The sequence below is a fragment of the Pavona decussata genome, unplaced genomic scaffold (assembly GCF_977016875.1).
Source record: "Pavona decussata unplaced genomic scaffold, jaPavDecu1.1 SCAFFOLD_198, whole genome shotgun sequence".
In the NCBI taxonomy this organism is placed as follows: domain Eukaryota; kingdom Metazoa; phylum Cnidaria; class Anthozoa; order Scleractinia; family Agariciidae; genus Pavona; species Pavona decussata.
Genome location: NW_028145606.1, coordinates 365,784 through 392,500, shown reverse-complemented (window position 1 = coordinate 392,500; position 26,717 = coordinate 365,784). Strand labels below are relative to the sequence as shown.

The following is a 26,717-nucleotide window of genomic DNA, read 5'->3' as shown; positions in this document are numbered from 1 at the left end:
TCGAGGTAAGCTTGATTGGCGATGGTTTTTACTCTGTTTCATTTGAATAGACATTCTCTTTAGAACTCACTCGACCGATGAACTTTTATTCTATTTCTAGCAAACAAATGTCTGTTCAAGATTTCGTAACCTTCCGCCGTTTGCTTTCGGAAGCTAAATATCTCATTAAAATTGCGAAATAAAGTCAGCAGCATTTTCGTATTAAAAGCCATCAACAGCGGTCGGCAATGGCAGCGAGCTAAAGCGACCATTCGTTTCTCAGCTCCTATGTATCGCTGAAACCGGCCGGGGTCTATTTTCAGGTCACGTTGTGAGCTGTAAAATAGACCCGTCTCGCTGAAACATGTGTAAAATCTAAATTCATTTCGTCCTCCCGGCGACCCTTATTTATGCTCGGGTTGTCTATGTTATCTTTTTGCGAGGCCGAGGGAATTATTTGCCGTCTTCTGCCTGGTGCTGAAACTAAATAATGGCTACCGGAGTGAAGACTCGCTCCAGTAGTTTGGCCGAAGATCCATCCGTTACCTTTATTAAACACATGGACGAATATATTAAAAACTAAATAGTGTTTAAAGAGGCCATCTTGAAAGCATTTAATGCTGCTGTCTCAAAGACGAGGTTGACTCGATCGCCACAAAGAGACACGCTTCAGTAGTTTGGCCGAAGAACCATCATACCTTTGCTAAAAAATAGGTACTCGAAGGAGTGCATGTGGTTTCAGCTACCGGTAGCCTCCGTAGCAAGCGTTTCCGTGCTGTTTCCAAGCAAGGACCGCGGGAAAAATGGCGCGAGTAAGCGGGGAGGGGCGAGCTACCATAAAGAAAAGTTATTGCCTGTGTTCGAGTGACCCTGAAAAAAGTCATTGTAAGAAAATGAAAGGGAATCTCTTCAAAGATCAATAAATTATATGTGACTGTTACATTTACTGTAGGTTTTTTGCCTGCTTTATTGACTCCCTTTTTGTGCATAATTTTATGAAAAACTTGCAAAGCTGGGGTGTTACTTCGGTAGGTGTATGTTATATGTTAGTGGGGTTGCAAATTTGTAGGGAGGTTATTTTCCAAGTGGCAAAGGGGGATTTTTAGACTGCCATTATAGGCATCTCTCTAGCTATTACAAGTTTTGTGTATAACTATGTAGGTTTCAAACTATGATCTGTAGCAAAGGCAGCGACCAATGGAATTCTAAATATGCGGTCCATTTTAAATCAACCAATCGATGCTTCGGGCCCGTGCAACGATTGTAGAATATAATTTGCAGTAAAAAACACAATGATAAAAAACGATTTAGAGAAACATTTCATCAAGAAAATTTTAAAACGATAATAAAACAGCATTGGCGTCGAAGCATCATGCTGTTTTGTTATCGTTAATTTTCTTGATGAAAAAACAATGTTGTATAAAATTCAAAGGGGGAAAATGAACAGCTCTAGTCAGTGCCAAAATTGTGCAGCGTAATTTGATCGTGTTGTCATGGGCGAATTTGTTATGCACGCGCTGGAGGATTTCGGTTTATTTACACTTAAATACACGGGAGACCGTAATAGATATCTCCCATAGCCTCCCACGCAGTCGTCATGTTTCGCCTTGACACAATCTCGAACAGCAATTTCTTCGCTATGAACTCACTGATTTCCTCTTTTTAAGCATCCGAGTGTTGGAGCAATTGCAGAATACCCGTCCACTTGCAAGGTGCATTACTCTGAAACCCGTGGTCCGTGCTACGGCGCTCAACAGTCCAGTACTGGATGGATTAAAGAACCAGGAATGTATCAAACTGGAGTGCTACCGCGGTCCACAGTCCCATAGTGGAGTATTAAACTGGAGTGCTAACGCGGTCCGCAGTCCCGTAGTGGAGTATTAAACTGGAGTGCTACCGCGGTCCACAGTCCCATAGTGGAGTATTAAACTGGAGTGCTAACGCGGTCCACAGTCCCATAGTGGAGTATTAAACTGGAGTGCTAACGCGGTCCGCAGTCCCATAGTGGAGTATTAAACTGGAGTGCTAACGCGGTCCGCAGTCCCGTAGTGGAGTATTAAACTGGAGTGCTAACGCGGTCCACAGTCCCATAGTGGAGTATTAAACTGGAGTGCTAACGCGGTCCGCAGTCCCGTAGTGGATGCAAATTAGATGACTGCGGGACTGCGGTAGCGGGTTTTGCAGTTTTTTGAGTTAGATAGTTGGTGGGACGGGTATTCTGCAATCTTGCCCGAGTGTTCCTTAGAAGTTGTTCTTTTGATTTACGATATTGAAAACCTGTGTTTTCCTTCCAAGAAGCACAAACGGCCACCTTGAAAATCCACGCATGAGAGATGCGGCAGCCATTTTGAATTGAACACAAGGATCTTCCGTACGAATAAAGCCGACTGACACTCGTCAACGTGTGGTGGTGAACCTTCGGCATTCCGAACCTTTACGGAAAATGGACTTACTTAATCATCCTCCCCCCTCCCCCTCTTCACACGACCATAATAAATGCGTGAAGCTCCATAAACAATTGGCCAACTGACGAAAAGTCATTTTGCTACAAAATACTCTTTAATTAGTAATTTTATCGCCCTACACAGATAATGGCCAGTCTTGTCTTTTCAACAACTTGGCGAATTTCAACACGTTTAAAAAGACCTAGCATAAAGGAATAATTGCTTCATCACGGCGATTAAACTTCACCAGCACAACCAACATGTTTGCACCACTACCCAGAGAGGAGACGGTAACAAAATTCAAGTCGAGGCTACAAGGCAGACAGTTCCTCCCAGGCTCCTCCGAGGGCGGCTTCCCAGAGTTCTTAGCAGAGCCAAGAGATTCATTCCCACTTGCTGTGCGAGTTAATAACTCGAACCAGTCCTCTCTCCCCGAACTGACTACAAAATGCATGGAATACGTGGAAGAAAACATCTTACACAGCCCCGCTCTCTTATTCCGCGGACTGCCAGCCAAAACAGCGGAGGACTTTTCCATCATTGCTCAAGCAATTCAAAACCAGTTCTGTTACGATGGTGGAACTGGATATCGCACAACTATTGATAAGAAACGTATGGTGACTACGGCTAGCGAAGAACCTTATGAGTACACCATTGAACCGCACAATGAAATGTCTTATACTAGGATTTCGCCGTCCAGGGTAAGATAAAAACGGTGAATAATAGTAAATAAAAAACCAAAGCTTTTCTAGCGCTTATCACCAAGTTGTTGAACGTCTTCGGCTTTTTATAAACTTTGAAACCGCACGAACAGTACTTTACTGTGTTGCTGTCTATTATCCTCCACATTATGAGATTGTGTCGATTGTGGAAGAAATCTGTTAACAGTGAGCGGCACATCTACGTGGAGGTTGTTGTTGTTATTGATTTTGTTGTTGTTGTTGTTGTTGCTGTTGTTGTTTTTGCTTCACGTTTCCGAAATATTATTATCATTAAGAACCACATGTTTCTGCTTAGCCGATCTTTTCCTCATTAAATGAACCTAAAGATGGCTGTGGTGGAAGTCATTTGCCTCCCATCCTTAGCATGTCCTATCTTCAGTTTCTAACCCTACTGTCTTTCTCTTTAGGTGTTCTTTTTCTGCGTAAATGAGCCTGCAGATGACTGTGGTGGGGAAACTCCATTAGTAAAAAACAGTGAACTCATTTCCAAACTGGATCCTGAGGTTCTCCAGAAGTTTGAAGAAAAACAAATCCGATATGTGCGCTATCTCCCGGGCAAGGATCCCGGTGCTCACCTAAGTTGGCAGAGTGCTTTTTTGACCAGTGACAGGAAAGTACGATTTGAACAGACTAGGCAAAGTTTCTGGAGACTTGTCTCGCAACAAATTAACGACATAAGTTAAAGGAAAGTAGGATTCGGACCTTATTCACTCGACAACTGCAGAAACGGAAAAATGCGAGCTTTGAACACTAAAGGAGTGTTATTCCAGATATTTTTTGCGGCATGAAACTTCTGCCACAATCTTGTTGCGAGATTAGTTTTCGGAAACAATCCTAGTGAAGCCGCTCCTTAATTAAGGCTCTTCTTTCTCAGTTAGATCTTGTTGCCTTTCTTTTAGTAAGCAAGGTTTATTCTAGCCTGTAGCTTCTGAGGAAATAGTACTGACACGCCTTGTAGGTTTTAGGCGGTCTTTTTTCACGAAGGGTGGTGATCTTTTCATGCAGAACATAAGAATTAACGACAACTTGTGGTGTAAAATCAATATTTTGAGATGTGGAACTTTTGCTAAGTTGTTTTGATGCTATTTTCAGGTGTGTAGTATTTAGATACCTGGAAAGAAACTCATAAGGGACTGGTCGAAAACTTTGGGTCATCAGTTTTTGAGCCCTTGGCAAGGGTGGGTCGGTCAATTTTTCAGCTATTCATAGGGGAGGGGGGTCATCTTATCTTATAATAGGAACAGGTTTCATCAGAAAAAGAAAGCAGTATTGAAGCTTTCTCTTAGAAGTATGCGGTAGATAAAGACCCATCTCCTTGCGTACCTTAACATGACTCGAAACAAAAGAGAGAAAGAGAAAAAGGGAGAAAGCAGAAAGGGAGAGTAACTTGACATATGAGGATGTGGAGTGGGTGAAACTCCCCTGAAGGCGCACAAACTGATCGCCGTTGTGTTTCCCATTCTTTGGCACTAACGACAGCGACAACTTGCCATATTTTCGGTCTTGTTCGGTTATGAAGCTTGAATAGAAATAACAACAACAACAACAATAATAACAAAAATTTCTACTATAGAGAATCGAGGCTTTAATCCGTCTGTATACTCTGTCTTCTTTTCCAGAATGTTGAATCTTTAGCATCAGCAAAAGGTTACAATGTCAAATGGGATCCAAGCGGTGATTTATACTTATGGCAGAACCTCCTGCCTTTAGACGAAACCGGCTGACAGGAGAAAAAATCTGGTTTAACCAGGCAGGTAGTCATCACGCTTCCTATTACAAGCAAATGCCCGGATTTCTCGATCTTCAAATCCCGGATGAGAAATATCCGGCCCACTCGTATTATGGGGATGGGAGCGACATTGAACCGGAAGTCATACAGCACATACGGGCAATTGCCTGGACATGCGCAGTTGGATTTCAGTGGAGAAGTGGTGATTTGTTAGTGATCGATAACCTGGCCTGTCAACACGCTCGAATTGGGTTCATGGGCGATAGAAAGCTACTTGCCTATTTATCAAACTAATTCGCAGTAAATGTATTGCTAGCTTTCTTGCTCAGTTTTGAATAAAATTTATTCCGTAGCATGAAACTCCTTGAAAATGTTAATCAAGTTGAAATTGTACCTTAAATTAATCGTAACATTTGAAATATAAGCCGGCCCCAAGTCTATATTAATTCAAAGGACCTTTTGGGGGGGCTTAATTGCCAGTAGAGCTTATTAGAGGAGGGAATTTTCTGTTTCAAAATTTGTTGGGTTTCTACGATAATTGAAACACTATTCGCTCTTGCCCGATTCTCCGGCTAAGAAGTTGAAGAAGGCGTTAGACCATTTCCTTGTCCAACGGCTTGTAATCGATCCTTCTGGAGTTTAGCAAAAGTTAAAGCATTTTTTGGCTTTGTATGTTTGCTTCGCTTTCCAATTTTGTGTTTGGCGGCGGTTTTTAAAGCAATCTCACCGCTTCTGTAGATTTGTGCCTTCAATATATCAATTTTCCTATTTTACTACGATGTTCTCGTTGGGTTCAAGCCAGTAGATGAATGTCCAAAACCTATATTCTATTTCCTACATAGCTTTAGTGAGGTGTCCCGCTAAGTAAGAACAAGTGTACACTTATTTTGTTTTCTAGTGTGGCTTTTCGCACTCTGTAGCTGTTATCTACATCTATACATTCATGAATATGAATATATGAAACATACATTTGAACTGCGGCTGAAAGATTAAATAGAAGAAAGACCCTCGTAGTCATTCACGCAACTTAAGCAGTTGCGAAAAGAAAGCCTGAAATTATTGAACGGGATTTGAACCCATGACCTCTGCGATGCCGTTGCAGTGCTCTCTCTACCAACTGAGCTATCAAGCCAACTGGGAGCTGGTCATATTGTGATATGCCGGAATATGACATGCAATATCCATTTGGACATTATGCAAGTGGTCAGTGGTAGCACAATACGATACAATACAATACAATACAATACAATACAATACAATACGATACAATACATTCTAAAGCGTTAGAGACAGTCCTGTTGAACCTCTATATAAGATCACGGGACAGGTCGTTCCATTCCATTCCGGGAAGGTTATTCCGTTCCCCGGCTTTGGGCCAAAACCTGTAAGTTTCACAAAATGTCTGGAAGGGCTTAAAGCTTTTTAGGGTGCGAAGATCTCGTCTTGAGATAGGACTGGTGTTACATGTGATGGGACATCCGCTGCTGCTGCTGCTGCTGCTGCATGTCCGTGGACTTTTACATATAAAGAGACAATCTAGCAATTCTCCTTCTCTTCTTCCAGAGTCTGCTGTCCCAGTTGCTGTAAGGCACACCAGTCAGGACGCTGCCTTCCTCTCTTGAATATGTATTGGTAGCGAAACGAGCTGTTCGCACTTCGGGTCAGTCACACCATCTGAAGGACCCCCTTGATTTTTTAATTCCTCGCCAGCTGTTGCATTCGGAAGCTTTACACAGTCCGACTGGTTGCTATGAATCAACACTTTCTTTGTTGGCCGCCTTTTAGGTCGACTTTCGGTGGACGAGCTTTTGAATCTAAAGTCTTTCCTTGAACTCTTTAACACCAATTTTTTCAGCGCTCTCCAAAAATCTTGTTTGAAAAAGGTGTAAATCATTGGGTTGATGGCTGAGGCGAGGTACCTTGCAATGACAGTGACATGCGCAGCAGATTCTATAGCGTCATAGTTTGGCGTGATCAACTGCTGACCGATCAAAGAAACCATAAGGCGCATTATAAACCAAGGAAGCCAACACAAAGCAAAAACAGTTGCCATGGTAGCGAAAATTATTAGGCACTTGATATCATTTCTCTTCTTTTTGTACACTTTGGTGCTGTTACGTCTAAAAAGAATGTTTCTTTCGCCCTTTTTTTGGACGACTTTTCTAAACATTACAACATGGGCGTAAATAATAAAAGCGTAAGGCACCACAAAAACTGCTACAAGACAGAAGACATTAAAAGAGAATTCCAAAATTAAACCGATTGGAATTCGGGAACGCCTCTTGGAAAACCAACCAACGGGAGCAGCCGCCACAAGGCCTGAAACCAACCAAGCTCCCGCTATGACTAATAGCATTGTCCTCGTTTTAATCACGTGATATTTAAAAGGCCGCATTACAGCGATGTACTTTTCAGCGGTTATCAGGAGTATGTGACAAGCTGCTGTTATGGCAACAAAATTGTGCGAAACTTCCACTGCGCAAACCAGGACGAAAAACATTGCGCCTTCTGCGACGGGTATGAAGACCAGGATGAAGAGAACGATATTCAGAGAACCGTTCAAAAAGTCACAAACCGCTAGACTCAACAGTAGATAATTTGGTGCCTTTCGTAGATTTCGTCTGGAGAAGAAAAGAAGGAACACCAAACCGTTTGTCAGAATGATTGATACTCCGATTGGAATCAGCTGCGGTAAAGCTTCTAGGTTGCGTTCAAACCCTTCACTGGCAGCCGTAGAGTTGTTGGCACTTATTGCAGACATCTTGTCTTTTTAGCGGCAACAAACAATAAAAACTTTCCCTTTTCTCGGTACGTGAAAAATATAATTTGTTCCCGTAAATTCAGGTGCTCTGTAGATTTTGTCCTTTAGATAGTATAAATGCTTCTGAGCAACTCTCTTCTTTCCGCGCAGTTATGCCACAAGAGGATGTGTTTTAGTGCATGCAGACTTTGATTAACGCGTTGCATCTAACGAATTATATCCCAGAATTAATACGCACCACAAAGGAGTTTAGATAAAGCAGATTATTGAATATCAAAATATTTATCTTCCTCCACGTTTTCACTGGCGTCAGTTAAGTACCATATCTGACTCATGCGTGCTTACGCATGTGGCGTAATTCCAGCATATCAACTGATCAGTCTTGATATTTCCGCGTATTTTTCACTTCCTTGAGAGAGTGAGAAAAAAATCTGGAGTTAACTATTTTACAATGTTTTCTCTTGTTGAAACTCATTCCTAATCTGAGGACGAAAAACGTCAATGAATTTAGTTTGCTCATGTAAAGGGAAAATTAATGGTCTTTTTGTATACGCGCAAACGACTCGTGAGTGGTAAGTTGACCTCCCAGCTGCACGTCAAGCCGATTATGTTTAGCCCGAGATAAGTGTCTCCGGAAAAAATATACATCAAACAAATGAGAGAATGAAAACACTTGAATGTAAATAAAACAAAAAGCATCCTGATTCGTGTCCGTCGCTCTCCTATTTTAATTCTACCGACACTTTTCATGCCAATAAATTGACTGAGGGAGATTGACGTTACGATTTATTCGAATTCGGTTAACCGTACCACAGTGATGTTTAAAAAAGGAAACGTTTTTCTTTTCAAAACAGTTCATCGTCAAAAAGAATTAGAGGTTCTAAAAAGCTACGTGCTATCTGTTTAAAAGAAAAACCGATTGGAGCCGCGCTCACAGCCCGCGCACTTGTTGTTATCGTATTAAAAAACATCGAATGTAGCTAAAATAAAATGTCCAAATCTCGAAACAGCAGCCCGTCAGTTGAACTCGATTAAAAAAAGCTACTTTAAGGTCATTCTTAATTCATCTTTCCTGTCGCGTTGACTCTTTTGCTCTTCAGCTCCAAGAGTTTCAAGTACAAAATATGATACTTTTCAATTGAGAAAAATGAACTAAAAAAATAAAAATAAAAAAATCTGTTTCTAAACATTTCGTTTAATTAGTTACTTCCACATTTCATGCCTCATCAATGCCTCACCACTTCTCTATACATTTGGTTGAAAGTTTGGCCTCGAGGAAGGAAAATTGCCGGTATTTTTTATTTTCAGATTCAAGCTTATGTCACCTAATCGGAATAACCTCACTTTGACCTTTGAAACATTCAGTCATGTATTGTCACGCGCTTTCCTCTTCAGCAGTTTTCTTGACGTTTCTTTTAGGAAAGCAGCGGAACAGAACTGTTAATTAAAGGTAAAATAAAGAATGAAAGATGTTGGCGGACTTCAATTTGGCGGAAACTAAAAACAAGTTAAAAAACAATTATTGCGCCTTGAGCTTCAAACAACGGAAAACTATAAAAATTAAAATGTTTTTAAACTGAGTAGCAGAGGATCTTACCCGCCTACGATTCTTTGTGAGGATAACAATTTTGCTGCAATTTCTAGGTGATATAACAGTATAACTATCACTTAGGGCGAAAAGATGGATATATTCCTAGTTATAAGAGCAATTTGCGGCTGATATGAAAGATGTTCGCGGGAGATATTTTTTTATCAAATCTTTTCGGCTCTTTCCAATACAAATCATTTGCAATTGATTAAATTTCTATTCAGTCAAATAAATAGGTGCAGCTAGCTGCTCACTATGATATGTTTTTGGAAGCTTCACTATCTGATTGTTTTATAGAAGATTTAATTAATTTTTTTTTCAGTATGTTTTGGCGCATTTTTATGATAATTTTTCACATACTATCAGTTCCCGGAGCAACCGGATTAGAGAGTTTCAGCGTGTTGTAAACTGGCAATCTTAAACAAAGAAACATCGTACTTTATGAGGGAAACGAATAGCGCAATTGTATGCTAAGTGTCGGCTTTCTCTGTTAAAGTAAAAAGAGTTGAATATTTGTTATTAATGACGGAAGTTTGTACTTTGAAATTGCAGACTCCGCCTTTTCTAGTCAGCACGTACACACGAAAGTAATGCAAAACATCCAATGGCCAAAGAGTTCCTGTTGAGCAAATTTGTACAATTTTATCTAAACCCCTTTATTCAAAGTATTCCTTTCCGTCCTGACTGTAAGTGATTTATCTTAGTGAAATCTAAGGCGAATTGTCAACCTGTAGGATGTTTGTAACTTTTTTGGTTGCGCTTGTTCATTGTTTTAAACTAAAAGTTTGCTGTTTGCCTTTTTTGGCGCACGTACGAAAAATGTCAGGGTTTTTTTCTGCGCAGTTATTGAGATAACAGCACTTTGTGTCAGTGTTCCTTTCACCAATTAGCAAACAAAGAAAGAGTCACTTGCATGTTTTCAATTTCTGGCGACCACGTATTTCGTAAAAATCCACAGTTTTTTAATTTTTCTTGCTTTCTTTTTATTGTCGACCATGCGCTTCGTTGTGATTTTGGTTCAATTTTTCTCATTCCTCCAGTTGTCGTTAAGTGATGTATCTGGGACTATTCGGGTAGCACAAACACAAATCCTTTTCTAAAACCGAAGATGATACCCGCTTTATTAAAATTTTCCCCAGATTAAGAGAGCCTTATGTTTTGACCGATTTGTTCCTCAGTAACGTAACGTTCTCTTGAAAAATAAGATATGTTGAAACTTCAAATTCTGAAGATGAATCCCATTCATTTTCTGTGTGATCACTGGTTTTCCATCCTAGCCTAGCATCAAAAGCTTCTTTTATTTTGTATAATCTCGCAAATAACCATGGCCTGACTGGTTCGTTGCGATTCAAATAAAACAATCCCCATATTTCCTCGGTGTTTTCTTGCGCAATACAGAGGCAGGATGTAGCGGACATGCAGCTGTGTTTTATTACACGGAAACCTTCCTTGTTACAAAGATTTATTATAATTGTTTTCCTTCAGAAGAGTAATTGATATTTTATTGCTTTGAAATGAATTCACTCCCATGTAAACCGATATATTGCCAATGACTGGTAAATTCTAACGACAATACTATCACACGGTCACTGCAGAGTGTTGATGTTAATCTGATTGATCCCCTTTGAGCCGCGGAATAATGATGGGCGATGCAGTCACTGTGTGACCGATTCGTTTTGGGTGTATTTCGTTCGCCATTGGGGGCATGTATCGGGAATGTAAAATGTATATTGAAAGTCAGCTAGGTTGATCCCACCGCCTAGCTTGAAACTAAATTCAACCCATGAAATGTTTTATCGGATCAATACTTCATGTTCCTTGAGACTGCGACAACTTTCTTTTATTTATGAAAATCTCTGAATCTTAAACATGAAACAGATAGCAAGCAATATTTTTATTACGTGAATCAGCCATATTTTCGCATAGGATCACTGTAACGACCTGTTATATCAAAGGAACAAAGTAATTTAACGCGTAAAAACAAGATATAACGTATTATTATATAAACAACAATGAAATACCAGGTGAGCTTTCGCGCGAAAACATGATATCTTCACACGTGAAAAGATCACCGCTGCTATGGTTACATGATAAATCGCCCCTTTTGCAATGATTTGGTACTTTATTGGAGTTTATATAATAAACAGAACATTACATAGCCGCTTCTCGTGTTGAAAAATATTTCACTCGTTCGCTACGCTCATTCGTGAAATATTTTTGACTCTTATCCGGCATCTTGCTCCTAGTTTTGAGTATTTTCGTTACAGTCAACTCTCTCAAAGCGACCACTTCTCGCAGGCTACCACCTCCCGTAAGCGACCACTTCGTAAACAACCGTTTTGTTTCTCAGTTAAATACTGTTTCAAGAGCTCTCTCGTAAGCGACCACCACTCAAAATTTCTAAGGGACCGCGATCACTTTTTAGGCCAGAAATTTGACATATTCTTTTGTTTTCTGTTTCCAGTAAGCGACCACCCAACATATTCGCGTATGATCTGAGTAAATAATTACTCAAAAGCAACAAAAGCTCAATTTTTAATGACGCTACCCCGGACACCTGACAGTTTACAGACAGAGAAGATTACTATAATGAGATCTGTAGGTAAATGGGAATTGTTACAGTGATCTGTTCCAAAATGTTACACAAAGTTTCGTCAGAAGAATGAATAGATGTGAAAAAATCAAATAAATTAGTTTCTACGTACCCAATTTTAGCTGCTAGGGTAATATTTTTAGGTAATTAATTTATCAGTCCAGCATTAGACTTATTTTATTGATATTTCCCGTGAGCGACCACCTCCCGTAAGCGACCACTTTGTCGTGCACCAAGGGTGGTCGCTTACGAGAGAGTTGACTGTAGTAAGTAAGTAAACTTTATTTAGCCAGGATTGCCCATACAGCTATATGGCTGTTATCCAGAGGGGCCCTTAGGGGTCGACCATCACCGGTAATTTTCAAAGTTTTTGTACAATTCGCAGTTCTCGTCCACCTCTTCGGACATCCGTCGCTCCACAGTTTGCGAATTTTCTTAGTTTTTCTTACAGTGTAATTCGAAAGACTGTGAAAAATTTATAGTTTCCGTTGGTGCGTTCAATCCTGGTACATCTCACCGATTCAATCATTTTGTTCCCGAAGAACCCAAAGATCTAGATGGGTCTGCTTCTGACGACTCGACCGTGAACTAGAAGAAAAACAACATTCAGTTCGTGAAAGAAGCAAGCGAACTATAAATAAGTTACGAATTGGTCAGGGAGGAAGAGAGAGTACCCTGGGCACGAGGCTGCCGAGCACGAGCACATCAGTGCTGAAACACGTGTTTTCTCCAACACATTTCAGAAACGTGTACTTCTCAACCCATGTTTTATTGGCTGATCAGAATGAAGCGTTGTGATTGGTTATTAACATTATACAGTTAATACGCCTCAAAGACGAGGGCCAGAGCTAGAGCGAGTGTTTCATTGAGTTTATAAACAGGAGAAAACAGATAAAAGCTCGATAGCACTGGTCTCTTATTCGTAAAAAAACATTTTCCATGGCCATGTTACTTTTATTTTTTATCTTTTTCAACTGTATTTCAAGAGAAAATGGTATTTGCATTACCAAAGATGCTAGTTGATTATTTAATTAATGACATAATTATTTAATTAACTTCCTGAATGATACTCTATGATTTTTAATTAGCGGTGTATGTATTACCAATCAACAATCGTTTTTATTGCCCATCGGTTCTAAGCAATGATCTTTAATCACTACGAATGTACGCAAGACTTTGGATCGAAAGATCAAATCGACTCGAGCAAATTTGTTTAGATCACAACAAATATTGTTACAAATTACGAGCCATTCGTGGACAAATTATAAAGCGATCTTAGCGCCCATGGGATGTTCTTCAATATACATAGCATTTAAAAAACAACAACCTTCCCCCTGGGCTCAAACAATTCCAGGGTTTTCCTCCTCCCCTCCCCCCCCCCCCCCCCCATGGACCTCAAAAGGAGGTTGTACCACAATAATGTTCTTAATTTCCTCCGAAATCGCACTTTTCTTTTTACGGGTATCTATAGCATGATTTAGCCACATACCAGTCTACGCATGAAATTATTTAACAAACATTTTCTTTCTTTCTTTCTTTCTTTCTTTTGACCATTTGCAACTAACGTATTCTTAATTGGCGGTTTGTATTTTACTGTTAGCTAAACATGATTTGTTAATTAACAGTAACTGGAAAATCAATTAATATTAGCGGCTATTTATTGGAATTTCCCTTTCTTTTAACTCCGAAATCGGAGAACGTTTTTGGACCATTCTTAATTAGCGGCTTGTATTTTAATTATTAGCAAAGGATGCTTTGTTAATTAAGGGCAATAAGCAAATATGCAATGTAATCAACATTGGCAGTTATTTATTGCAATTTCCTTTTCCTATAACTTCGAAATCGCAGAAATTGCACTTTTCGTATTTTGGATATCTATAACATATATTTGCCCACATACCAGTTTACTCATAAAAATATTTAATAACATTTTCTTTCTTTCTTTCTTTTTTTCTTTCTTCCTTAGGACGATTTTTAACTAATGTATACTTAATTAGCGGCTTGTATTTCGATTATTAGCAAAGTATGCTTTGTTAATTAACGGCAATTAGAAAATATGCAATGTAATCAATATTAGCAGCTATTTATTGGAATTTCCTTCACTCGTCGTCATTCCTGATCGAGTGACGAAAGGGAATTGAATCACTCTCAACAAACATCGAACTAAAGTTTTCAACGCCCCAAACGATCCTTTCATCGGAAGTACGTCTGATTTGCCTGTTACATTCTCCAGTGTATTATCGCCGAGGCTGTGGAGAAAAAATACCAAGAGGAAACAGCCCTTACCAAGCTCCTTGTCACAAAGTTGACCTAATAATGGAAGGAAAACAAGACACCAGCTCCGTCGAATTAACAAATTCGTCAACTGCCAGACAGCAAATGCATTGGGAAACTGTGCACCATAGCAACTCGAGAGTACCTCCTGCAAGACCACTTTTACCATCGAAAGGTTGTGCAGATCTTCCAGAGGCTCCAGAATTTGTGTTTAGAGAACCGCCACCTTCCGCCCCGCCGGAGGTATCTACAATGCTTTATGAGTGGCCATCACCAAAGACACCTTCACCAGATACACAATTGTACCAGTGGTCAAACGGCATAGCGAGAAATACTTCTTCTTCCAGCCACAAAGCAGCTGAAACAGAAGACGCAACACGAAGAAATGAGCGATTCCCTACCTCTGGTACTCAGATGTTCCAATGCCGCCTTAAGTCTCCTGATGTCACTACGGCAAAAGACGAAATGTGGATGAAAAAGCCTCCTTTCCATCTGCCACCGTTGGATCCGAGTGTTTTCGAAAAGAAGAGTAAAAGTCCCAATCTAAAAGGAACCTGTAAAAAGAAAAAGAAAAGGCAGGAAAACAACCAGTCTGCTGGAGCTTCCAGTGCTGATTCATGTCAAGAAACACTAGAAAACAATGACAACAGCGCAACTAAAATAATAGATAACTCCTCCCTGGAAACAGGACAGCAGTTCCATACGGAAGAAGAGCTTGGTTGTGCTAACCAGAAATTACCTCCTGCAAACAAACAGACCACAATAATTGCTCCTAGAAGCCTCAGAAAATGTTATGAATTACCAACTGCCGACCACTTCATGGACCACAAGAATGACAACTTTGATACCAGTCAAAACGAACAAACAAATGTGCAATTAACTGCTCATGGTGGTATCGAGTTCAGAGTGGTATACCCTTCACAGAAAATCGCTACTCAGGCTTTATGTTCAAGCAGGTCAAGTGACAGGCCTGGAATTCCACTCAGAGTCCAAGCGGCAACAGTTTGTCGGCACACTCCAACCGTTGGTCACCGCAGCAGAAGAAATGCGAATGCCTTTGATTCATTCGGGAGAATTCGGCCTACTTCGCCTGGAAATCGTGATCCAGTTGGACTTGAAGGGCAAGTTTCTAAACTGGCGGTTGTCCGACGAAGAAGCTCTCAACCAGATTTGAGACAGTTCAGGCAAGGCGTGCGTAGAATGGGTGTCTGCAGGGAAACAGAAAACAGGGCGTCCATCAATGACAGGATGAAAGCACGAGTGCTGATGAAGAAGTTTGGAGAATTGAATATTTCTGGGGAAAAAATGGACGAATAACCAGGATTACACATTTTATAAGCTAAAAAACGTTCTCTGGTTACAAATTGTTAAAGAGATGAACTTTCGGTTACCAGACTGCAGCCTTTGGAAAATGATAATACATGAATATATAAGCTTAAGTAACTGCGAAAAAATAGCGGAATAATAAACTAATTACGAGTGGCTATTTTTTTTTTTTTTAATGAATCGAGTTTTGCCTTGGTAACAACAAGGAATTTTTTGTTTTGTATCCTTGATTATTATTGTTATTGTTATTATTATTATTATTATTATTATTATTATTATTATTATTATTATTATTATTATTATTATTATTATTATTATTATTATTATTATTATTATTAGTTATTATGGTAGTATACCATGACTCAAGAGTTTTTTGCACTCGGTGGTCACATTTTCAATCACACTTCTGTTTTCAAAGTCAATTGAATGATTAGTTGTCCAGGCATGTAACTCCAAGACTAACAATACCGTATTTTCTCGATTAAACGCCGGTATCGTTTAAACGCCGGGTCAAAACTGCCGATTTTTAAATAAACGCCGGGTGCGTTTAATCGGGGCCCCGGCGTTTGATCGGAGTCCCGGCGTTTATTAGGGGTCGAGGTCACAAGGACCGGTTGCAAGTAAACAGTAACACCTTGAATGGCACTGTTACGACATACCAAGTAGGGTATGCTGTTTTGGTATTTTAATAAACGTTCAAAGGAAAAATACCGGCGTAACATAACTGGGATAGTTGCTGCACAGCGAAATAAAATATGTATCAATGTATCCGTGTTCGAGTTGTATTATTGACGCACTTTCTTTCTTTTGTTGTAGTGCTTACTGTCGTTTGAATGACGAGGATCCCTCCAAACTGCCCCTAGGTTTCCGAGGATCGGTAATAATAAATCAACCTGGAAAAATGGCTGAAAATTGCAATTCATTAATAAACGCCGGACTCCGATAAAACGCCGGCCTCGAAAAAACGCCGGGTCAAAACTGCCGAATTTTAAATAAACGCCGGGGGCGTTTAATCGAGAAAATACGGTATGCATAAAGAAGAGATTCAAACTGAATCAGTGAATGAAAGACGTCCAGGAACAATTTAGTATTCAATTCAATTCAATTCGTATCACTCTCTAAAGATTTAATTTCTTCCAAAATAAATTTATTTTATTTATTTGCTTCCGTTATGCACAGTCTCGTCCTAGCTGACATCAAGAGATTCTCTCTAACTGATATATACCCTCCTGTATTTCTATATATGATTTGTGAAAGTTGAAAATATTAAAAAAATAAATGTTAATATCTACTAAACAAAAATACCATCCTTTTCTCAAGAATAAGCGAGCAAGATGGGAAAGAAATAAGGAATTCGCAGAGACCTTTAGATTATAGTACGACTACGAGCTTTTGAATAGACAAAGAGTGCGCGCGCGTAAACCAGTGTCATTTTGGCAGGAAAACGAGATAGCTGTCGTCATTTTACTACGAGGTTTTGTAAGAATCTCGTAGAGGCGAAAACGAGACCTCGAAAAACGTAGGTGATCTCGTCTTTTTGGAAACACGAAAGGGCTTAACTATCATCATTCAAACCAACTGCGTCAAGTTCGTCGTTCGTAAAGAGTGAAATGAAACTTTCTGTGATATATCAGTTCAATTAGTACTTCGCTAAAAACTCGAAATCAAATCTCGTAGTCGTACTCGTACTCGCACTAGAATCTAAAGGTCTCTAACTCGGCAGGCTGGAAATTTTTGTGCGCGTGCATAACAAACTACATTCGCAAAACGGTGGTGTGTTGCTATCCATGGGCTGCTTAGCAAACCAAAACATTTTGCATGATCACTAGTGCTATGTGTCATCATAGTGTAGCAACATTTAAGAAATATTTCAATGAAATTCAAAATCGTCTTTAAATTCAAGTGCCGTGTCTGTAAAGCTTACACAACCTGACCGTGCGTACACTGTGCTAATTTATAGCTATTTTACAGGAGGACCTTATAGCTTCTAAGAGGAATCCTTGCTTCTATCATACTAACTTGTAATATCATAATGTGTTTTTTAAATGGCAAAATTTAATGAATAAAGAAATAAAATAAAACTATAAATTCTTCGTAATTAACATTCGGATATATACCTATATATTTTTTGTTTGTTTTCAGGTTTGCGATTCACTTCCAAGGGTAAAGGCAGAGTGAGGGGTAAAAGGGTCCTAACCACAGATGGTATGAGAATTCCTAAGTACTGTTTTCAAGTCGGTGAATGGTTTGAACCGGCAAGTTCAAAGCTGAGGAGCTATCGATATCAAACTCGTTGCCTCATCACAAATTCGGTTTACACCCATGCGGTGAATAAGTCAGCAGAACTGAAAATACGTATGTGGACGTGTTTCCGCATCAGGAACATATTAACACATATTCCAAGAAAACACGTCTGACTGAAGGGCTTAACTTCTCAATTACAGTGAATATAAGCAAGGACTACACGATATTAGTGAAAGCCATTAAACGGCATGTTTACCTAAATTGTTTCTCAGCCTTTCAATTGAAATAAAATCTGTTAAAACTTGCTTCTTTCAAATTTTGCCGGTAATTTGCCAATGATACATATCGCCCCTTGATGGTGTAGGATTTTTGTCATGAGCGTGTGTGCAGGTCCTCCAATGAAAAGAGTTCTGGAATTTTTTGAGCGTTGTTGTTTGAGAGTGTGATTATTTGAGCGATCCATACCGTATTAAAGTGTTTTTACTTGAAGTTTGCGTTCATTTTATTTTCCGTTTGGAGCGGGATTAGTGAAATTCCATCCAGAATTCCTATCTGATCCGAGTAATTTAACTCGCTAGGTGGGTCAGTCACAGAATTCATTTGACAGATGACATTCCTATACAGACTTAGAATTTCGTCCGAATTTCGTGCCCTTCATAAATGAACGAAATATTAAATTTAACTGACCAAAAATTGACCATGTAATGTGATGTCATTTCATGTCATTTGTTGTATGGTAACATAATCTAGCGCTTTGTGGTGCAGTTAAATAACAAAAACTTCGGCTATTCGGCATGAAGAGAAAACAATGGAAATCACTATTAAACTACTCTTGTGAAGGAAAATTGGAAATGTGATCTTAATTGTCATAAAATTTGGTGAACTTTTGCTTCCAATTAAATTTCTCTATAATAATTTCTCTATAATAATTCTTGGATAAATTTAAAGAAAAAGTTCACCGAAAGTTATGATACTTAAGAACACATTTCCAAAACTCCTTCACGAAATCATCTCCAAATCTCCTTCGTGAATTATTTTAATAATTCATGAAGAGAAAACACTGACCAAATAATTCATGACGAAAAAATACTACCGTGAAGGAAATGATTTGAAAATGATTTGGAAATGATTTGGAAATGATTTGAGAAGTATTACATGAAAAGAAATTCTTAAAAGCGTTTTCTTTGGCCTTATTATTTTAAATTTCATCTTTTAAATGGTATTTGCATTGCCAACAAATAGAAATCAATCAGTAGTACCGATTTCTAATTAGCGGCTTATGTCCTACCAATAGTACAATACTCGCAAACATTTTTACCGGCCATATGTTCTAAACAATGTTCCGTGATCACTGTGTAAATTAGATTTCGTATTGTAAGTGATGTCACCTTAATCACAAAAAAAAAACTAATTTTAAAATAAGGCCGATGGAAAATACCAGGCTTGTATATTATTTAAGTTTACATTGTAAGTTGTTTTTGTGAATTTAGTTTCCTGGTAAACAACCTTCCATGAAATATTATTAATTAGCGGTCTATATTTTCGTCATTAGCGAAACATGTTTGTTTAATTATAGGAATTAAAGGTATGTGGTATACGTAGTAAATGGTAAATACGCAGTGATTCAAGTGGCTGTTTATTAGGACATTTTTTGAGTGTTACATCGAGCAGACGTTTCCAAAGAGTTGAACTATCCTTCTCATATAGCTTCACCTGAGTTACCTATTATGCTGCCAATTGCGTCATCATCACTCTGGAAAAGAAGAAACGATTCGAAGAGCGGTAGCACTGACCGAGCTCCTTGCCACAAAGTTGGCATTAAACTGGTACGAAAACAAACCACTGGAAAGCCAAACACCACTTCAGTCGAATTAACGAACAATTCATCACCCCAACAACAACTGCAAATAGAAACTCTGTGCCAAAGCAACTCTAGTGTGTCGCTCGAAAAACCACCTTTATCGAAAGGTTATGGAGTTCTTCCAGAAGGTCTACCATTTGCGTTCATTGAGCCGCCGCAGTCCGCCCCGCCGGAGATAACTTCAACGCGTTTTCAGTGGCCATCACCAAAGACACCTCCATCAAGTGCACAATTCTACCAGAGGTCAAACGGGACAACGAGAAATTCTTCTTCTTGTCACAAGGTAGCTAAACCTCAAGGTAAAATACGAGGAAAAGAGAGTTCTCCTTCTGCTGATATTAATGATTCCCAATGTCTTAAGTCTACCGGTGTCGATACAGTAACAAAAGATGTACGGACACGGAAACCGCCTTTCCATCTGCCACCGTTGGATCAAAGCGTTTTCGAAAACACGAGCGAAAGTTCAAAGCCAAAAGGATCCCGTGGGAAGAAGAAGAAACGCCAACAAAACCAGCCAACTTCAGTAGATTTCACTACCGATCTATGTGTAGAAAAACGTGCAAACAGTGATGAAAGCGAAATAAAAACGGTAGATTATACCAGCACTGAAACAGAACAGTGGCACAAAACTGATGAAGAAATTGATTTGCGTCATCAGAAATCACATCCCGCAAAAATCAAGGAGATGTCGCCTTGCAGCCCGCTACAGTGCGAAGAATTAGCAACCGCCGACCACTGTATCGAACACGGGACTGAAAACGTTGATACAACTCAGCAAACGCTGACAAAGACGCAGTTAATTGCGGATGGTGGTATCAACTTCAAAGCTCCTCAACCCGGCAACAGTAGTTCTTGCCAAATTGCCTCTTCCATGAAAGTATTGCCTTCACAGGAAGACATTGTTCAGGCTTTATCTTCCAACCGTTCTTGTGAAAGAACGAGAGTTCCCTTCAGAGTCCAAGCAGCGATAGTTTCTGGATACGCTCCAATCTTTGGTCACAGCAGGAGAAGAAACGAGAATGTCCCAGATTCACAGTTAAGGAGAAGTACTGCTTCCCCTGGAAATCGTGATCCAGTTGGACTTGAAGGGCAAGTTGCTCTAGTAAAGGTTGTCCGACGAAGAAGCTCTCAACCAGATTTGAGACAGTTCAGGCAATGCCAATTACGTAGAGTGGGTGTGTGCAGGGAAACAGAGAACAAGGCGTCCACGAACAACAGGATGAAAGCACGAGTACTGATGAAGAAGTTTGGAGAATTGAACATTTCTGGTTAGTAACTGAAGGTGCTTTTTAATTTTGAACGCTCAAGCAGTTAGCTTACTTTGTAGTTCTTACGAACATACACCGACGGTTTGTAGAGCAGCGATTCTCTCATATGTTTACATAATAATAAAAATTCAAACTGAATTGACTTAAAAGCGCCTGGGCGAAAATAAGGATTCAAAATTTCAATCAGCCGTTCTATTCGATAATGAACAATTAAAAGAATATCCATTAAATCATTTTGCAAGGAACAGTCTCAAATACAATCGCGTACCGCCTTACGGACACCTCGTTGTTATGGAAAGATTGTTTTTAGTCCCGGCCATACGGACTGGCTGTAAACTGCTTAAAGGACACCCTTTACCACCAACAGTTTTCCTAGTCCCAACGATGTCTGTAATAATGGGGTTTGACTGCATCTTTCTGATTTGCAGAAAAGTCGTTTTATTACATCTATTTACTTATTGTACATAATTTTATAACTTTGTAATGTTGTCAATGTATTTGTGCATAAATCAGATAAGTATTCTGCATGGACGAATCGAAGTTTCGTCATAGCAGACATCAAGTGTTCCAAATAAGATGGCGGTATGGTTAACACTGTGCCATTGATACGCGTCCAGCTTAAAACTTAACGTATAGGTTTCCTCGGGCGCTGATAATGGCAAAAAGCTCAGTGAAATGTTGGAGGGACAGTAGTTCGGAAACGTCTGTTCTTTTTGTACCATCAGAATCAGAATGAAAGAGTACAATAGAGAGCTTTGTCCCGATTATTTCACGAGAACTTTCGCAGCCTGAAAACGTTTTAATTTATCCACCTTATGTACCAGGCGTACAAACTGTTTCAGAACATGTTCAGTACGGTATCTCAGCCAACTTATAACCTGTATAGTCTTGGCTCCACCTAGACATCGCGAACCGAAGTACAGGCTTAGACAACGCCACTTTTACAACCTCCCGAAGATGTACACTGTAAGTTTTGAGCAGTCGTTCATGCCTGCAATGTGCTCCAGTGTAAATGCATTTATTCATTTTATGATTTTAAATTTATGTTAAATTTGATTTTTGCCTTTTGTATATTTTTCCTTGTATTATATTAGTGTTAATTTAATCTTTACCCCCCTGATCTATTTTTACGTTTATCTATAAATAGGGGAAGAAATGTAAATTGTTTTTGTAAATTGTAAATTACGCAAGCAATTCAGCCAATTGACTGCAAGGTAAATTGTGAAATAAATGTAAATATCTCCTAATAGTAGACGCCCTTTTTCTCAACGATAGTCTAGCGAGAATCAAAGTGAAGAAACAAAATCACCAACCACCGCCGTGGGACTGGACGCACTCTCCGTCTTGAGTTTGCTTGTCGGTTACGTTTATCACTTAGCTAAATGAAATAACGGGCTACACCGGCGATCGAGACATCTGCTCACAGTCTGCATGGAGGCTACGTGCCATCCTGGTGCAGATTGTTTATGTCTAACTTTTGCTCTTTACTGCACAAAAAAATTGTTCACGATTGACATTGGGTAATTTGGATTTTATCGGTAGAGGTGGCATCTCCTTTCAAATAATCAAATAATTTTTGATTCTTATAACATGCTAACTGGAATGTATTATAAATTTGAAAAACTGATGAGTAGATGGGAACTTGATTGATGGATTGATTGCTTGCTTGCTTGATTGATTGATTGATTGATTGATTGATTGGATTGATTGAATGATTGATTGATTGATTGATTGATTGATTGATTGATTGATTGATTGATTGATTGATTGATTGATTGATTGATTGATTGATTGATTGATTGATTGATTGATTGAACTGATCACGGATACTAGGAGATTCAGCTAGAGGTTGTTTGTAAGCCGGTGAACTGTTTCAAAGCTTGCGTCTTTTCTTAGTTCGGTGAACTGAGAATTCAGGATGAAATACCACTTTTTCATATTAAACTGAACGTATGTCAACGAAGCAGGGCTGACTAAAGGACAACAAATAGATCACGTCTCAACCAAACGGGTTATTAAGCAGAAGCCGGGGTCGAAGGAATTTTACCTTTGAATATAATGTTTTACCTTTTTCCTGGACAATTACTGAGTGCCACGAGAGCCATACTTGAACAGCATGCTTGGGTTATTTCGCACCCTTTTCAAATAAAACGATATCATAGTGTACCATTTTGGCAAAGCGCCGACAGCTTTCAAGTATTGAGTATAATGTGCCACTAGATACATGTACGCTTCCAGTAGTGAAGCTGCAGCTCTCGTAAGCTTGTAATTGTTTTAATTGTGTAGCAACTGCTATTGTTCTTAGGATTGGGGGTATCGTTCTGTTGTTTTCTAGAAGGGTTGCAAGCCAATCACGTGAGGCCTTATGAGAGCTGCAACATTGCCCTACACTTCCCCTTGATGGTATGGATTTTTGTTTTGTATATGAGTGCCTATTGTGCGAATCGTCCAATGAAAAGACTACAGAAATATTGCATTGTCGAGCTGTTCGTCTCACGGATGCCTCATTTCGATGGAAACTTACAAATTTGATTTTACAGGAGTACACTGCGTTAAAGTTTCACATCATTTTTCCCGTTCATGTTTGTGGTATTAAACCATGTCCAGGTATTTATCTTTTTAACAGTTTTGAGAGGGGTTTTATAAGTCGAGTTTTTCAGCACGTGAATAAACCATCATGGGTCACGTGACGGTCTAGAGCGTGTCATCTGTTGCTTCACTAAATTTTAAAGATTTTTTCCTTGGCTAAACGTGACAGGGAAATTGCAAAGTTGCTATCCCACTACCCCGTTGGAACAATAAATTTTTGGCCAGAAATATTTTAAATTTGTACGCTGACTTTTATTTACCGTAAATACATAGACTACATAGGAAGATGAAAACAAATTACTGGACCAGAGAACAACTTGTCTATTGTCGCCCCCTGATGGTTAAGTAGGTGCCTGACCGTAACAGCTATTAAACGAAACGTGACAACAAAATTCCCCACCTCAAGCGAGTGTTGATCGGGCGTCATTTACAATGACAGATAAAATTTTATTTGATAACTGAACCCAATTGTCTGGCTGCACTGGCTGCTGGCTGAACTTTTTGTCTGGCTGCACTTGAAACCGAGTCCTCGGGAGTTCTAGATGATTCCACGGCTGACTGTCTGGACACAAGAGTAGCCAAAGCTTTTGGTCTCATTGAATATTGTGAAAGAGATAGATTGATAGTTTATTTATTTCGCAGCCTGAAGGCTGAAGTACGTAATTATTTACAAATCTTTAATTAAACTTAATTACAGAAATAATAGAAAAAATAGAAAAATGTAAATATGTCTCATCAAAGATACGTATATTAAACTAAAAATAAAAACTAAAAACTAGAAACCACAGTCCAGATAAAGTATTAGTGACAGTTTGCTCGAGCGATACATACATGTGTCTTTATGGACGGTGCCTACTAATAAAGAAGTATTTTTGTGTGGTTTATGACTACCCGAGTGTCTCGAGATACGCAGAATGCTTACCTTTATTGTTCATTGCCTCCTGAGTGAGATTAAATTCCCTTCAGAATTTGCCTCTTCATCAGTGATCAGTGATTTAATTCCCCACTACACACTGATTTACAGACTGAAAGGTACATGACATTTGAGGTTTTCATGCAGACACTAAATTCCTTGCTTAGTTAGCACTCTTTACAAAGGAATGAAATAAAGAAGAAAACTGGCTGGACCAAATTTGCGGTGCAATATAGAAGGAGGCCATAAAATTATAATTTCAGTAGAAATTAGTTGTTGTTGCCGCAGGAAAAGAGAAACCGTTTTCATATTACCATTAACAAAGTCAAGAAAAAATTTCAAGATTGAAATTCGGTCAGAATATTTACAATTATACTCAAATAAAAATGCCCGGCGTTCCAGGCAATTCTAAACAGACTATACACTTGCTCACTAAAAAGAGAATACACCAATCTTAAGTTATGTATAGAATCTTCCGTTTGAAAAGGGCCGAATTTCTACCGGCCGTTTTTCACAATGATCCAAACTGAAAGTCTTCGGGTATCTTGTTGTACGTGCTATGTAATAGACCCTTCTCCAAAATGGCGGCAACAGATTTCAAATTCAAATCTGTTGCCACCATTTTGAAGAAGGGTCTTTTTGACCACGATCTCTTGGAGAGATTAAGAAATTTTTCCGTTTATTTTTGACGTTGGTTTAGGAATACATGGAAACTTATATTTTCTCTTCAAAGAATCCTGGTCACTTTAACTGGAATTGTTCAGTTCTCCAAACTTCTTCATGAATACTCGTGTTTTTATCCTGTCGTTCAAAAAGGCCGCGTCCTCTGTTTCCCTGCACACACCCACTCTACGTCCTCTCAAAGGAGCTTCACATTGCCTGGACTGTCTCAAATCTGGCTGAGAGCTGCTTCTACGCCGAGCAACACCGACTGACTGAGAAACACCTCCTTCATTTCCAACTAGCTTGCCATTTTCGGGCGAGGTGCGGCTTCCCTGGGATGAACCAGGGTCATTCTCATTTCTTTTCAAGTTGAGATCAGCAGTTAGATCGCGTTTACAAGCCGACGTGGTTTGCACTCTGCGTGAAACTCTCGGGTTTTCATCAGAACTTTTGAAAACTTCATTTTGACGGACAAAATCCACAAATCGGACGTCTTGCTGGGGTTCAGAGGAGAGAGGCTTGGTAGGGAAGCGTCCAGATGAATTATCTTCTCTGTTGCTGTGATTAGCTGCAATAATGCAGTTATAAAGTGCAGCATTCTGGACTCTGACTGGAACCCTCCGCTTGCCGTCAAATCTGCAGGACCTGTCAGTCTGGGCAATGCTGTCTTGTGAATGCGGCATTTCCACTGAAGAAGTGATATCGCCAAGGCTACGGCTACGTCTTCGTATCCTGGATGTTTCGGTGCAGTAAACGCTGGTGTTCTCAGCAGATGTGACTTCTTTTGGAGATGCAACATGGCTACAGAACCAAGGCGTTTTAGTGGACTTCGTCTGAGGGGTACAATGACTGTTGCGCCAATGAGTGCACCCTGGCGTTTTTGGGCTGCCTGATCCATGGGGTCTTCCAATGGCCTTCTTCGACGGTAATACCTCTAATGAAGACGCAATCTGATTAAACCTACTGGTCTGTGGTCTTGGAATTCTTGGCAAGAAGTTTCCGTTTACTATAACCGGAGGCGTTTTCTTTGTTGCCCGGAAACGAAATTCATCTTTTTCATGCCGTGGATTCAGGTTTGACGCTGGGAATTCACTTTCACCTGACGACCGACCATCAGTCCATTTCTTCCGCTCATTCATCAGAGATGGGGAATTTAGGTAAGGAGATGGAGCTATCTCCTCCCATTTGTCTTGTCCGCCGTCTCTCTCAGTGTGGTAGTTATTTTCTGTTTTACTGACCCAATGGCTGCGTTCTTCTCTCGGATTTGGATCAGTACTAGAATCCTTTGCAATTGGTTTGTGCTTCTGAAGTTTCTTTTTCTTTTCACTGGAGCCTCCTCGCTTTGACGTTTTGCTCTTCTTTTCGAAAATGCTCGGGTCCAATGGTGGCAGACGGAAAGGAGGCTTTCGCAAATTTTCTCTCGCTTCTACGCACATTAACGGTGGCTCTGGAGAGCTAACACAAACTGAAGAGTCAATTGCGACCGAGTTCACAGGTGGTTTAAACTCGTGTAAACTGTTTCTGTGATTTTGGGACATGGTGAAAAAACGTGAATGTAACACGCTAGTGGGAATGAGTAAAATTGAAACGGGACCAGACAACAGATAGATTTTGGAATTTCGCAATAATCAGCTTGCTAAGGTCATTGGCAAATTAAATTAAATTTGTAAATTTATCACCACAATAGTTTTTAAGTCAATGACCAATCACGGGGCTATCTAGAGGAAATAATCTAAAAAATAGAGCGCTATCTAGAGGAGATG

The 26,717-nt window shown here is 39.6% G+C and overlaps 2 protein-coding genes and 1 pseudogene across 3 annotated transcripts in view; 1 reads left to right on the top strand and 2 right to left on the bottom strand.

Annotated features, from left to right (window-relative positions):
- LOC146461419 (uncharacterized) overlaps positions 1 to 5,217 on the top strand; it is a 5,283-nt pseudogene extending 66 nt beyond the window's left edge. Inside the window, exons 1-4 of the transcript XR_014857392.1 lie at positions 1 to 5; positions 2,568 to 3,124; positions 3,553 to 3,759; positions 4,765 to 5,217. The exon at positions 1 to 5 is cut by the window's left edge and continues 66 nt beyond it. The product of XR_014857392.1 is annotated as an uncharacterized LOC146461419 (transcript). The remainder of the gene's footprint in view (positions 6 to 2,567; positions 3,125 to 3,552; positions 3,760 to 4,764) is intronic.
- Positions 1 to 26,717, bottom strand: part of LOC146461409 (uncharacterized) — a 212,028-nt gene that overhangs the window by 67,370 nt on the left and 117,941 nt on the right. The gene's annotated exons all lie outside the window — the stretch shown is intronic.
- Positions 6,136 to 7,822, bottom strand: LOC146461418 (melanocyte-stimulating hormone receptor-like). Its single transcript, XM_085086859.1, has one exon. It carries the CDS (start codon positions 7,633 to 7,635, stop codon positions 6,472 to 6,474), a length of 1,164 nt encoding a protein of 387 aa, XP_084942985.1. The 5' UTR covers positions 7,636 to 7,822; the 3' UTR covers positions 6,136 to 6,471.